This window comes from Aquarana catesbeiana, unplaced genomic scaffold (genome assembly GCF_042186555.1).
Source record: "Aquarana catesbeiana isolate 2022-GZ unplaced genomic scaffold, ASM4218655v1 unanchor235, whole genome shotgun sequence".
Taxonomy (NCBI): domain Eukaryota; kingdom Metazoa; phylum Chordata; class Amphibia; order Anura; family Ranidae; genus Aquarana; species Aquarana catesbeiana.
In genome coordinates, this window is record NW_027362663.1 from 464,890 (window position 1) to 477,691 (window position 12,802).

The 12,802-nt window shown below is 48.1% G+C and overlaps 3 protein-coding genes across 3 annotated transcripts in view; 1 reads left to right on the top strand and 2 right to left on the bottom strand.

Moving 5' to 3' along the window:
- Nucleotides 1-12,802, bottom strand: part of LOC141121938 (uncharacterized) — a 284,890-nt gene that overhangs the window by 146,370 nt on the left and 125,718 nt on the right. The window lies entirely within an intron of this gene.
- Nucleotides 1-12,802, top strand: part of LOC141121935 (uncharacterized) — a 206,895-nt gene that overhangs the window by 103,535 nt on the left and 90,558 nt on the right. The window lies entirely within an intron of this gene.
- The window catches only part of LOC141121932 (uncharacterized), a 603,393-nt gene that overhangs the window by 50,333 nt on the left and 540,258 nt on the right, over nucleotides 1-12,802 (bottom strand). The window contains exons 14-18 of the mRNA XM_073611683.1: nucleotides 10,409-10,520; nucleotides 10,195-10,292; nucleotides 9,878-10,105; nucleotides 9,591-9,797; nucleotides 9,329-9,470 (exon numbers count right to left, since the gene is read on the bottom strand). Coding sequence (XP_073467784.1) covers nucleotides 9,329-9,470; nucleotides 9,591-9,797; nucleotides 9,878-10,105; nucleotides 10,195-10,292; nucleotides 10,409-10,520 — 787 coding nt within the window. The remainder of the gene's footprint in view (nucleotides 1-9,328; nucleotides 9,471-9,590; nucleotides 9,798-9,877; nucleotides 10,106-10,194; nucleotides 10,293-10,408; nucleotides 10,521-12,802) is intronic.

Here is a 12,802-nt window from a genome sequence, read left to right on the forward strand (position 1 = left end):
CTGTTCAGGTAATACTTTGATGACCTGCTTAACATGGTCTCTTAAGTATTGACAGACTCCAATCGCTGCTATTGCAGGTTGGGCCACTGATCCTGCTAAGGAGAAAACATCCTTCAATAGGGATTCCATCCTTTTATCTACAGGATCCCTGAGCATCTGAGCATTGTCTACAGGACAAGTCAGGCTATTATTTATTGAGGAAATGGCGGCATCAATAGCCGGAATTCCCCACATTTTAATAAACTTTTCTTCCATCGGATAAAGTGTTGAAAACTTTCTCGGCGGAAAAAAACGTTTGTCTGGGTGATCCCACTCAGAATAAATAAGCTTTTCAAGTAAAGTATGAACAGGAAAAGCATGTGCTGCTTGGAAAGGTTTCAGTGACCCCAAAGCAGAAGAGGATTCTTTAGCAGTTTCAGGTATGGGCAACTTAAATGTGGAGCGGACCAATCCAGTGAGGATCTGCACTAAGACTTTCTCCTCTTGGGAAGTCGCAGAGGGTCCCTCTCCACCTGAATCCTCCGAAGAGGAATCATCCATCCCATCCCGATCCTCTGAAAGGGATTCATCTCCTTTATCCCAGAGCTCCTCTGTCTGAGGGTCTTGGGGAACAGAGGAAAGCCTAGTGCGTTTTCTTCCACTGAGTGAAGACGTAATCACGGCCATTAATCTTTCCTCTAGACCATTAATGGTTGAGGAAAAAACCTCTTGTGTAATATATACAGGGGCTGAAGTGCCAGAAGCAGGTGTAGCCCCTGACCCCGATGGCTCTCCCTGGCTAGCCGTCCCTGGCCCATCTTTAGGGGGGAAGGATGCTGCCGACTGGGGGCCCTCAGAACCTGAACGAGATCCCCTAGTGTCTCTGGTTCCTGGGGTGCTTGAACCTCTTCTACCCATAGTGCAAAGCAACAAGGTGTGAGGTATACAAATGAACACTGTCCGCTGAGCGATGTAGTCTGGCTAAAAGCCTTGCTACCCAATGCTCAGTCTGGTGTTACTTCAGTAAATGCTGCCTAGGAGAATGCCTGTGTCCCACCTTACATGCGACCGTCAGCTCTGTGTCTCTCAGAAGGCTGAGTGCACCTGTACAGAGTGCCTTTAATAGCCTGCAGCTGGCCTGAGTGGGAGTCTAAACACTCTGTGCTGACATCCCGCCCCCTCCTCTACCGCCCCCCCCCCTCGAGTTTTGAAAAAAACGAGCGCTTCCCGCACTGCCGACTCTCCTGTCATGCTCTGGAGAAAAGGCTGGGGATGGGGGGGGGGGGGGAGGAGGGAGACTGGTAACAAGATTTGCCTGAACGGCTATCTTCAGAGATGGTGGCCATTAGGCCACAGAGCCCGGGTGGTATAACCACTTTCTAGACCCCTGTGGCCCCTCTCTAGCCTGGGGGGGGAACATTCAAACATGAGAAATCCCCCCCATCCACCTTACCTGCTTGCAGCCTGCTTGATACGCTGGGACATACACAGCGATTACAACACCTGAGACAGACATTCAGCATGTGTAGGTTTGTGCTCTTGGCAGCCCCCGGTGGTCACAATAGGCATAGCATGCATTTACCTTAAAGGAGAAAAGCCACTAGAACTCAAAAATTCTGTGGAATCTCCTCTTACCTTATCCAGCCGCAGGGTGCTGTTTACACAGACCCAATCTTCACCTCTCACGGTGGGCTCCGTTTGAAAAAACCGTCAGAGACTGGGGCCCCCATCAGTAGGGGGATCCAACAGTTCTGGGACCGTAAAGCACCTCGCCAGAAATTAGGAAGTTTAAAGCCATTTTCTGATCTGCGGGGTCCAGCTCTCTAAAAAGAGAAGCATTATGGGTAAAACCTCGTTTCTTCGGACACGAGGCCCGGGTACCATTCAATTCGGCCATGAAAAGACACTTTGAATGGATCCGGTTCGCCTGGCTTGCCCCAGTATAGGATCTTAGGATATTCCCTTTGGAGCTCAGCACAGGACATCTTTACACGTCCATCACCTAAGACACTGGCGTAAAAACTGAGGTATCCCTGCAAGGGGGAGGGATTATATAGGGGGTTGAACTTCCTGATAGGGTGTGCCAGTGTCCAATCACCAGTGATACCTATATAACCCATCAGTAATTACTGTGGCTCTGTGTCCCGTGATGTTCGAGAAAGAAAAAGTCATTTAAAAGTACTAGCGCTAGTGGCGGCTATTAATGAATTGTCGGTCCTTACAATAAACAAAAGTCATTGAAAGTCATTGAAAAATAAAAAATATAAAATGTGTGTGGGCCCCCCCAAATTCCATTAGCAGGCCCTTCAGGTTTGGTATGGATATTAAGGGGAACTCTGCGCCAAAATTTTTTAAAAAATGGCGTGGGGTTCCCCCAAAAATCCACACCAGACCCTTATCCGAGCACACAACCTGGCAGGCCGCAGGAAAAAGAGGGGGGACGAGAGAGCACCCCCCTACTGAACCGTACCAGGCCACATGCCCTCAACATGGGGAGGATGTCCCCATGTTGATGGGGACAAGGGCCTCATCCCCACAACCCTTGCCTGGTGGTTGTGGGGGTCTGCGAGCAGGGGACATATCGGAATCTGGAAGCCCCCTTTAACAAGGGAACACCCAGATCCCAGCCCCCCCTATGTGAATCGGTAAGGGGTACTTTGTACCCCTACCATTTCACAAAAAGAAAGTGTCAAAATGTTAAAAGAACACAGGAGATGGCTTGGGACAAGTCCTTTGTTAAAAATAAAAAAGAGATTCCAGCGATGTAATCCAAAAAATCCATGCTCCTTCTCCAGCGATGTAATCTAATTCTCGATCTCCACCGATGGATGATCTCCAGCGAGGAACACGCACAGGATCCTGCCTCCACCGGAGGCACCCAGCCAATGACGTGGCGCCAGCTTGACAGCTCTTATGTAGCTGAGGGCAGGGCCACCTGTCACATGACCCCGTCCCCCTCTGACAAGGGGAAATGCCGGGGTTTCCCAGTGATGTGAACGGGTGACCCCTCCGCCCTAACAGGAATCCTGCGTTGCATCAGAGGGAGGCGGGGTCACCCGTACGTGTCAAAGGGAAACCCTGGCACTTTCCCTTGTCAGAGGGGGGTGGGGTCACGTGACAGGTGGCCCCGCCCTCAGCTACATAAACCAGTCAAGCTGGCGCCGCATCATTGGCTGGGTGCCTCCGGTGGAGGCAGGATCCTGTGCGTGTTCCTCGCTGGAGATCATCCATCGCTGGAGATCAAGAATTGGATTACATCGCTGGAGTAGGAGCATGTATTTATTGGATTACATCGCTGGAATCTCTTTTTTATGCTTTATTTTTTAATTTTTAATAAAGGACTTGTCCCAAGCCTTCTCCTGTGGTTTTTTAACATTTTGACACTTTCTTTTTGTGAAATGGTAGGGGTACAATGTACCCCTTACCAATTCACATGGGGGGTGGGATCTGGGTGTTCCCTTTGTTAAAGGGGGCTTCCAGATTCCGATAAACCCCCACCCCCAGACCCCCACAACCACCGGAAAAGGGTTGTGGGAAGAGGCCCTTATCCCCATAATGAGGGCATGTGGCCTGGTACGGTTCAGGGGGGGGGGGGTGCTCTCTCGTCCCCCCTCTTTTCCTGCGCCCTGCCAGGTTGCGTGCTCGGATAAGGGTCTGGTGTGGATTTTTAGGGGAACCCCACGCCATTTCTTTTTTAATTTTGGCATGGAGTTCCCCTTAAAATTTATACCAGACCTGTAGGGTCTGGTATGGATTTTTGAGGAGAACCCCACGCCATTTTTTTTTTTAATTTTGGCATGGAGTTCCCCTTAATATCCATACCAGACCTGAAGGGCCTGGTAATGGAATTATGGGGACCCCACACATTTTTTTTTTCAATGACTTTTATGTGTATTGTCGGGACCGACAATTCATTAATAGCTGGCACTAGCGCTAGTAGAAGGTAACGTAATGTAATTTTGCTCTCGAACTGTTATAAACACAGGAAACATGCGCTACTTTACAGGCATACTACAGACACCCCCCAGGTATGAAATTTAAAAGAATGTTTCACTTTTATTGTTTCACTTTAAGCATTATTAAAATCACTGCTCCCGAAAAAAACGGCCATTTTTTAAACTTTTTTTTGCATTGATACATGTCCCCTGGGGCAGGACCTGGGTCCCGAAACACTTTTTATGACAATATCTTGCGTATTAACCTTTAAAATTAGCACTTTAGATTTCTCCCATAGACTTTAAAAGGTGTTCCGCGGCTATTCGAATTTGCCGGGAACACCCCAAATTGTTCGCTGGGCGAACAGCCAATGTTCAGGTCGAACTCATGTTCGACTCGAACAGATAGCCCATCCCTAGTAGTGAGTGTACAGCTTGTATAACAGTGTGAATTTGCTGTCCCCTCAAAATAACTCAACACACAGCCATTAATGTCTAAACCGCTGGCAACAAAAGTGAGTACATCCCTAAGTGAAAATGTCCAAACTGGGCGCAATTAGCCATTTTCCCTCCCCGGTGTCATGTGACACGTTAGGGTTACAAGGTCTCAGGTGTGAATGGAGAGCAGGTGTGTTAAATTTGGTGTTATCGCTCACTCTCTCGTACTGGTCACTGGAAGTTCAACATGGCACCTCAAGGCAAAGAACTCTCTGAGTATCTGAAAAAAAGAATTGTTACTCTACATAAAGATGGCCTAGTCTATAAGAAGATTGCCAAGACCCTGAAACTGAGCTGCAGCACAGTGGCCAAGACCATACAGCGGTTTAACAGGACAGGTTCTACTCAGAACAGGCCTCGCCATGGTCCACTAAAGAAGTTAGCATCATATCCAGAGGTTGTCTTTGGGAAATAGACGTATGAGTGCTGCCAGCATTGCTGCAGAGGTTGAAGAGGTGGGGGATCAGCCTGTCAGTGCTCACCATATGCCGCACACTGCATCAAATTGGTCTGCATGGCTGTCATCCCAGATGGAAGCCTCTTCTAAAGATGATGCACAAGAAAGCCCGCAAACAGTTTGCTGAAGACAACTAGACTAAGGACATGGATTACTGGAACCATGTCCTGTGGTATGATGAGACCAAGATAAACTTATTTGGTTCAGATGGTGTCAATGTACAATATAAATTATATAGTGTAAGGATCAGGACTCATAATATTGGTATTCAGTAATCAGTGGAAGATTAATTTTTAACATGAGACAAGTTGCAGAGCAGAGGGGGCTCTAGGCTTTGTGAGGCCCTAGGCAAATCTAAGACATGAGGCCCCATTCACATCCATAATGGGAAAAATAATTCAAGCGATAAAAATTAACTGTATAAATTGCATATATTAAGAGTTTTAAATTCTATGAACTATGAATTCACCGTTTATAGAATTTTCTCTTAACAATTCTTCTTTAATCAAATATATATATTACATATATATTATATATTACACGCATATTTATCCATGGGGCTTGTAGTTTTAAAACAGCTGGAGGGCTGTCTGTTTGAGACCCCTGATTTACATGAAGGTCACATGATACAAGAGACGATCAGAGACTGCAGACATGGTACAAGAGATGGTCAGAGACTGCAGACATGATACAAGAGATGGTCAGAGACTGCAGACATGATACAGGAGATGATCAGAGACTACAGACATAGTACAGGAGATGGTCAGAGACTGCAGACATGCTACAAGAGATGATCAGAGACTGCAGACATGATACAGGAGATGGTCAGAGACTGCAGACATGATACAAGAGATGGTCAGAGACTGCAGACATGGTACAAGAGATGGTCAGAGACTGTGCTGACATACTACAGGAGATGATCAGAGACTGCAGACATACTACAGGAGATGGTCAGAGACTGCAGACATACTACAGGAGATGATCAGAGACTGCAGACATACTACAGGAGATGATCAGAGACTGCAGACATAGTACAGGAGATGATCAGAGACTGCAGACATAGTACAGGAGATGATCAGAGACTGCAGACATACTACAGGAGATGATCAGAGACTGCAGACATGATACAGGAAATGGTCAGAGACTGCAGAGATGATACAAGAGATGGTCAGAGGCTGCAGACATGATACAAAGATCAGTGGTGGCTGGTGCTCACAATTCTTGGGGGGGGGGGGGGTGCAAACAAACTGAAAAATTCTAAAAAAACAAAAACATCAATTGCAGCCACTGTGACCATCAAATGCAGCCACTGTGCCATCAATTGCAGCCACTGTGCCCATGAAGTGCAGCCACTGTGCTTATCAAGTGCAGCCACCGTGTCCATCAAATGCAACCACTGTGCCCATGAAGTGCACCCACTGTGCCCATGAAGTGCACCCACTGTGCCCATGAAGTGCAGCCACTGTGCCCATGAAGTGCAGCCACTGTGCCCATGAAGTGCAGCCACTGTGCCCATCAAATGCAGCCACTGTCCCCATCAAATGCAGCCACTGTCCCCATCAAATGCAGCCACTGTCCCCATCAAATGCAGCCACTGTCCCCATCAAATGCAGCCACTGTCCCCATCAAATGCAGCCACAGTGCCCTCAAATGCAGCCACTGTGCCATCAATTGCAGCCACTGTGCCCATAAAATGCAGCCACTGTGCCCATCAAAAGCAGCCACTGTGCCCATCAAAAGCAGCCACTGTGCCCATCAAAAGCAGCCACTGTGCCCATCAAATGCAGCCACTGTGACCATCAAATGCAGCCACTGTGACCATCAAATGCAGCCACTGTGACCATCAAATGCAGCCACCGTGCCATCAAGTGCAGCCACCGTGTCCATCAAGTGCAGCCACCGTGTCCATCAAATGCAACCACTGTGCCCATGAAGTGCACTCACTGTGCCCATGAAGTGCACCCACTGTGCCCATCAAATGCAGCCACTGTGCCCATCAAATGCAGCCACTGTGCCCATCAAATGCAGCCACTGTCCCCATCAAATGCAGCCACTGTGCCATCAATTGCAGCCACTGTGCCCATAAAATGCAGCCATTGTTCCTATAAGTGCAGCCACTGTGCCCATCAAATGCAGTCACTGTGCCCATTAAAAGCAGCCACTGTGCCCATCAAAAGCAGCCACTGTGCCCATCAAATGCAGCCACTGTGCCCATCAAATGCAGCCACTGTGCCCATCAAATGCAGCCACTGTGCCATCAAATGCAGCCACTGTGCCATCAAATGCAGCCACTGTGCCATCAAATGCAGCCACTGTGCCCATCAAATGGATGCCACCCCCTTTGTGGCAGACAGCATCTGTTTGATTGGGGGGATGATATGTGCTAGGGGGGCTTTGGGAGGGGAGAAGATATGTTGTGGGGGGATAGAGCCGGAATGGGATCAGGGGGATGGATGGAGCCAGAATGGGATCGGGGGATGGATAGAGCTGGGCTGGGATCGGGGTGGTAGATGGAGCCGGGAAAGGATTGGGGGATGGAGGGAGCCAGGATGGGATCGAGAGGATGGAGGGAGCCAGGACGGAATGGGGGGGATGGAGGGAGCCGGGATGGGATCGGGGGATGGATGGAGCCAGGATGGGATCGGGGGATGGATGGAGCCAGGATGGTTTGGGGGATGGATGGAGCCAGGATGGGTTGGGGGGAATGGATGGGATCGGGGGAATAGATGGAGCCGGGATGAGATCGGGGGGAATGGATGGAGCTAGGATTGGATTGGGGGGTGGATGGAGCCAGGATGGGATCAGGGGGGAATGGATGGAGCCGGGATGGGATTGAGGGAATAGATGGAGCCGGGATGGGATTGGGAGGATGGATGGAGCCAGGATTGGATTGGGGTGGGGTGGATGGAGCTGGGATGGTATGGGGGGTGGATGGAGTTGGGATGGTATGGGGGGATGGGATGGGAATCGTATTGGATCAGGGGGGATGGATGGAGCCGGGATGGGATTGGGGTGAATGGAGCTGGGATGGTATGGGGAATGGATGGAGCTGGGATTGGATTGGGGGATGGATGGAGCCAGGATGGGATGGATGGAGCTGGGATGGGATTGGGGTGGATGGAGCCGGGATGATATGGGGGGATGGATGGAGCTGGTATGGGATCGAGGGGATGGATGGAGCCGGGATGGTATGGGGGGATGGATGGATCTGGGATGGTATTGGGGTGGGTTGGATGGAGCCGGGATGGTATGGGGGGATGGATGGAGCTGGGATTGGATCAGGGGATGGATGGAGCCGGGATGGGATTGGGGTGGGATGGATGGAGCCGGGATGGGATTGGGGTGGGGTGGATGGAGCCAGGATTGGATCGGGGGGATGGATGGAGCTGGGATTGGATCAGGGGATGGATGGAGCCAGGATGGGATTGGGGTGGGATGGATGGAGCTGGGATTGGATCAGGGGATAGATGGAGCCGGGATTGGGGTGGGGTGGATGGAGCCAGGATGGTATGGGGGATGGATGTATATCCTCTCCCCAAATCACTCCAAGTGAACTCTTTGCTTGTTCCCCCTCCCTCGCCCTCCTCTTCATGCCCTCCTCCCCTCTAAGACTCACTTTTAGATGACACAGACCTCAAACCAGTGTGACTCCTTCCCTCCTCCTCCTCCGTGCACAGGAAAACATCACAGCACAGGAGGAGGAGGAGGGGCGGGTTCAGTTCGCTTCGCTCCGCAGTGCACTGTGTGTGTCAGGCAGCTGGGGAGAGATGCTGGCTGCAATGCACAGTGGAGTGGAGCTTGTGGCGTGCGGGAGCGGAGACACCCCGCACAAGCCGCGGGCATTGCGGAAATCTGATTTGCGGGGACTCCGGATTGAGAATGCAGGGCGGTCCCGGCGAATCATCGAGGTTGCGGTATGGGCAAATTAGGCGGCCGCGAGGCCCCTTTGGGGGCGAGGCCTAAGGCGACCGCCTAATTTGCCTAATTAGAGAGCCGCCTCTGTTGCAGAGGTCCCTCACCGCTGCCTCCCATCTACTGAGACTGCACTCAGCAACTTGGGTCTAAGACTATACAGACATATCCCTCCACCCGGCACAGCCAGCAAACAATTAAACAAGTAACCCTGGTAGAATTGTTCTGTCAGAGATCTTGCCATACTCTGTATGGGGCAGAAGACCCAAAGCACACACCCCAGGTGCCTAGGTCTAGTAACGTCTATGGTGAAAATGAACATTTAGCCGCCAGCTGAACCCCAGAATCTCCATAAATCCCATCTAGATACATAAATTGTGTCTGAAGCATAGAGAAGGAAGATTAGCCGAGAAAAATACGGGAACGGGAACACAGCTTAGGCAAGTGACCAGGGTATTACAGGCTGATATCACCCAGTCCTTGCCCTACTCTGGACCAATCAGTGAGCAGTATGGGTGGAGGAATGTATTTAGTGTTAATGACCCACCTGTGCTGATCTCTGTAGGAGTGTCCTCCTCTATAAATGTCCCCGTTATTCCATCCTCCTCCATAGACTGCTGATCATCCCTCACATACCTCTCTTCTTCTTCTGCTTTAACCTCAAATTCTATATCGATTGGATCTCCACTCTAAATGAAGAAAAAGGAGAAAATATCATCTGTAAGATATAAGCTTTAATATTGTGACATCACATAAAAAATCTATACATTGTCTCTATAAGTGTGTTTTATATCCTCCGTCCCACCAACCTTGTAACAGTGAGGGATGGTATGATCTTCCTGTGTGGAATCCCGGGAATACAGAGGACATGGACATTTCTCTGGTGGGTTCCTGGTATTAGGTGGCTCCATCATATCCTTGTGTCCTTCTGAAAACTCCCCCATCACTCCATACTCCTCATCCTCCTCTTTATACTCTTCTTTAACATCAATATTATCATCCCTGAGGTTTCCACTCTGCAATATATAATAAAACATTAATTGTAACAAACATGCTGTGTATAAATCAGAACTACCAATAATTGTCAATCATCTACCTGATGATGGTGAGGGATAATGTGACCTTCCTGTGTGGAATCCCAGGAATACAGAGGACGGGGACATCTCTCTGGTGGGTTTCTGTAGCTGGATGACTCCACCATGGTGTCCTGGTACAGATCTTTGTGTACTTTTAGAAACTCTGACTCCTCCATCACCCCATCCTCATCTTCCTCCTCTTTTATCTCTTCTTTAACTTCAACTTTAGAATCTCTCAGGTTTCCACTCTGAATATATAATAAAAATGACATAAATTGTAACAATGCAGATAATGAACAGATCCTAATAATACGATCAGCTATTGTTCCTCATCTACCTGATGATGGTGAGGGATGTTGTGACCTTCCTGTGTGGAATCCCGGGAATACAGAGGACGGGGACATCTCTCTGGTGGGTTCCCATTACTGGATCCATCTGTAGGAAACACACACACTGACTGAATACATTGTTTCTATGTGTTTATCAGATGATGGGGGATCTAGGTGGACCCTCCGTACTGCTCTCTCCTTTACAATAAAGTCTCCTCTTACCTGGTGATGTGAGGGGCGGCTGATTGTCCATCATGATGTCCTTCCCTGCACCACTCACGTCTCCTGTCAGCAGCTCGATGATCTCTCTGGTGACTTCTAGAATCTTCTTATTTCTCTATTCTATCAGAAAGGGAGGGAGGTGGAGGCAATGTGATTATCATAAGATCTCCAGACTTCACAGGAGGAAAACTCTAGATTTGAACACATATAGTAAAATCAAATGACAATCCCAGAATCCTCCTCACCTCACCAATCAGGTCTCAATTTTTATCAAAACTCCACTGGGATATAATGTACCCAGGCAGGGCCCCCACTCTGTTAAGTGCTTGTTGCAAGGAATTCTGGGACCAACAATCATGTTTTTGCTTGTGAGAGGGACATTGTGAGGAGGAGCTGTGAGGTCAGTGTGATGTCATAGGATTCTCTGACTTGGATTGGAGGGACATAGGTAGAAGGAGCTGTGAGGGGCGCTCTGTGAGGTATCTGTACACAGAGTCATTTCTCCCAGGTGCGTCACACATCTCCTAAATAAAAGATGATCTTTGTCTTTAGGCTTTGCCAGGACACATCATATTCCTGTGATCTCCGTGTACTCCGGAGACTTTACTGATCACATTTTAGGATAAATATCTGAGACTGGGATCATTATAGAGACATTTGTTTTCAGGACATTTACTACAAAATTATATGTAGCAATAACTCTCGGTGGAGCTGCTGATTTTGATCGGGCCTGTTCTCTGATCTCTTCCCCCTCTTTAACTTGTTCAATCCCCTTGACACAACTGTAATGCAGTGTTGTAGTGACACTAATACCAATTATAGCTAACAAATTATATATATATATATATATATATATATATATATATATATATACATACATACACACACACACATACATATATATACACCTCTACCTGGGTGCTTGTGACTCCACCTGCAGGAGAAAAACAACACTGCACACAGACTTCTGTGATAACCAAAATGACTTCTCTTTTACTTAAATGATATGTATATATAAAAGTTATTACGGTGACTACACTATCACACCAACGTAGTGTAACAGTACAGTAAATTCACAACAGTCTTTGTACACATACACAGATATACATAAATATATCCACACACACAAAACTTTCCTGAAAAGTCCCCTTATTGGTGCGTCTCCAGGTGGGACCAGTGTTCAAAGTGAAATCGTCTTAACTCTGGACACCTTCCCACCTCCAGCACGCTGTAGGAAGCGCAAAGACACAGGAATGCGAACATCCCACAATATAGATACTAGGGAGCTCCCCCTGCTTTAAACAGTAAAGTCACTATCCTTTATGACTAAATGCAGGGCCCTGCAATAGAAGAGATAGTCCTGTTGTCTTCAATCTTTGGCTCGCTATAAATTAGTATTTGTAATCCACAAGAGAGTTCTTCTGGAGTGTTGCGCAGTGCAAGGTGATACACAAAAGTAATTATAATCAGGTAAATTGATTGAGTGTTCTTACTTGAAGGAGACAGACATCTAGTTTCAATCCCTGGATATTGAAGTCTGTGTAAATGTAATGCTTTCCAACTCAATTGTTCCGTGGGACTATCAGTCCCAGCAACACTCTGTAACAGTTCTAAATGTGTGTAGTGTTAAACAAACTTCTGGGTGTTAACCCTCTCACCGCACCGAATCCGGACAGATGGATGCCTCTGTTTCAGCAGTTCTCAGTCCGTATGGAGCCACAACCACGCTGTCACGCTGTTCCGTTTACTAACGACCAGGAGTCCTCGGTTACCTCCTCCACGGGTCTCCGGAACGATCACTTCTGCTGCTCCAGCACACTGTGATAAATGGCAGGATCCTTGCTGCTGCTCCGCTCCCTCACAAGGTAGGCCGCAACCCTGTGAGACACACACACCCACAGAGTACTGCTGGCAGGCCACGTGTCCCGGGAACAAGAGACCAAAGATGGCCGCTCTCAGCCCTTTTTATATCCTTCCCATAATGCAGTTCAGTTCTCCTCTGGTCCATGAGCATTGTGGGCAGGTCATAGTTAATGTCCAGAAGTAAACAAGCAATCACTTCCATGTCACTTCCAAATGATAACAAATAAAAGCATTGTACCCTTATAGTTGGCCACTAGATGGCGCTATATCAACTTAATACCTTTACAACATCACATATGACTAGAAACAAAAGTTGTCAGCGCTGCATATATTTTCCTATTTGAATCTTATAAAATAAAGACGTACATATTCCAATCCCCCCTAAACACACCCCCATCACTAATAAAAGTCATATAAATCATTAGTATAGATTGATGAGGTGAGAAGGTGATTGGTGGGAAAGGTGACACATCTCCAAAATGAGGAGAATGTTCCGGCCCCACAAATAGGGAATGTTCTGACCCTGAAGGG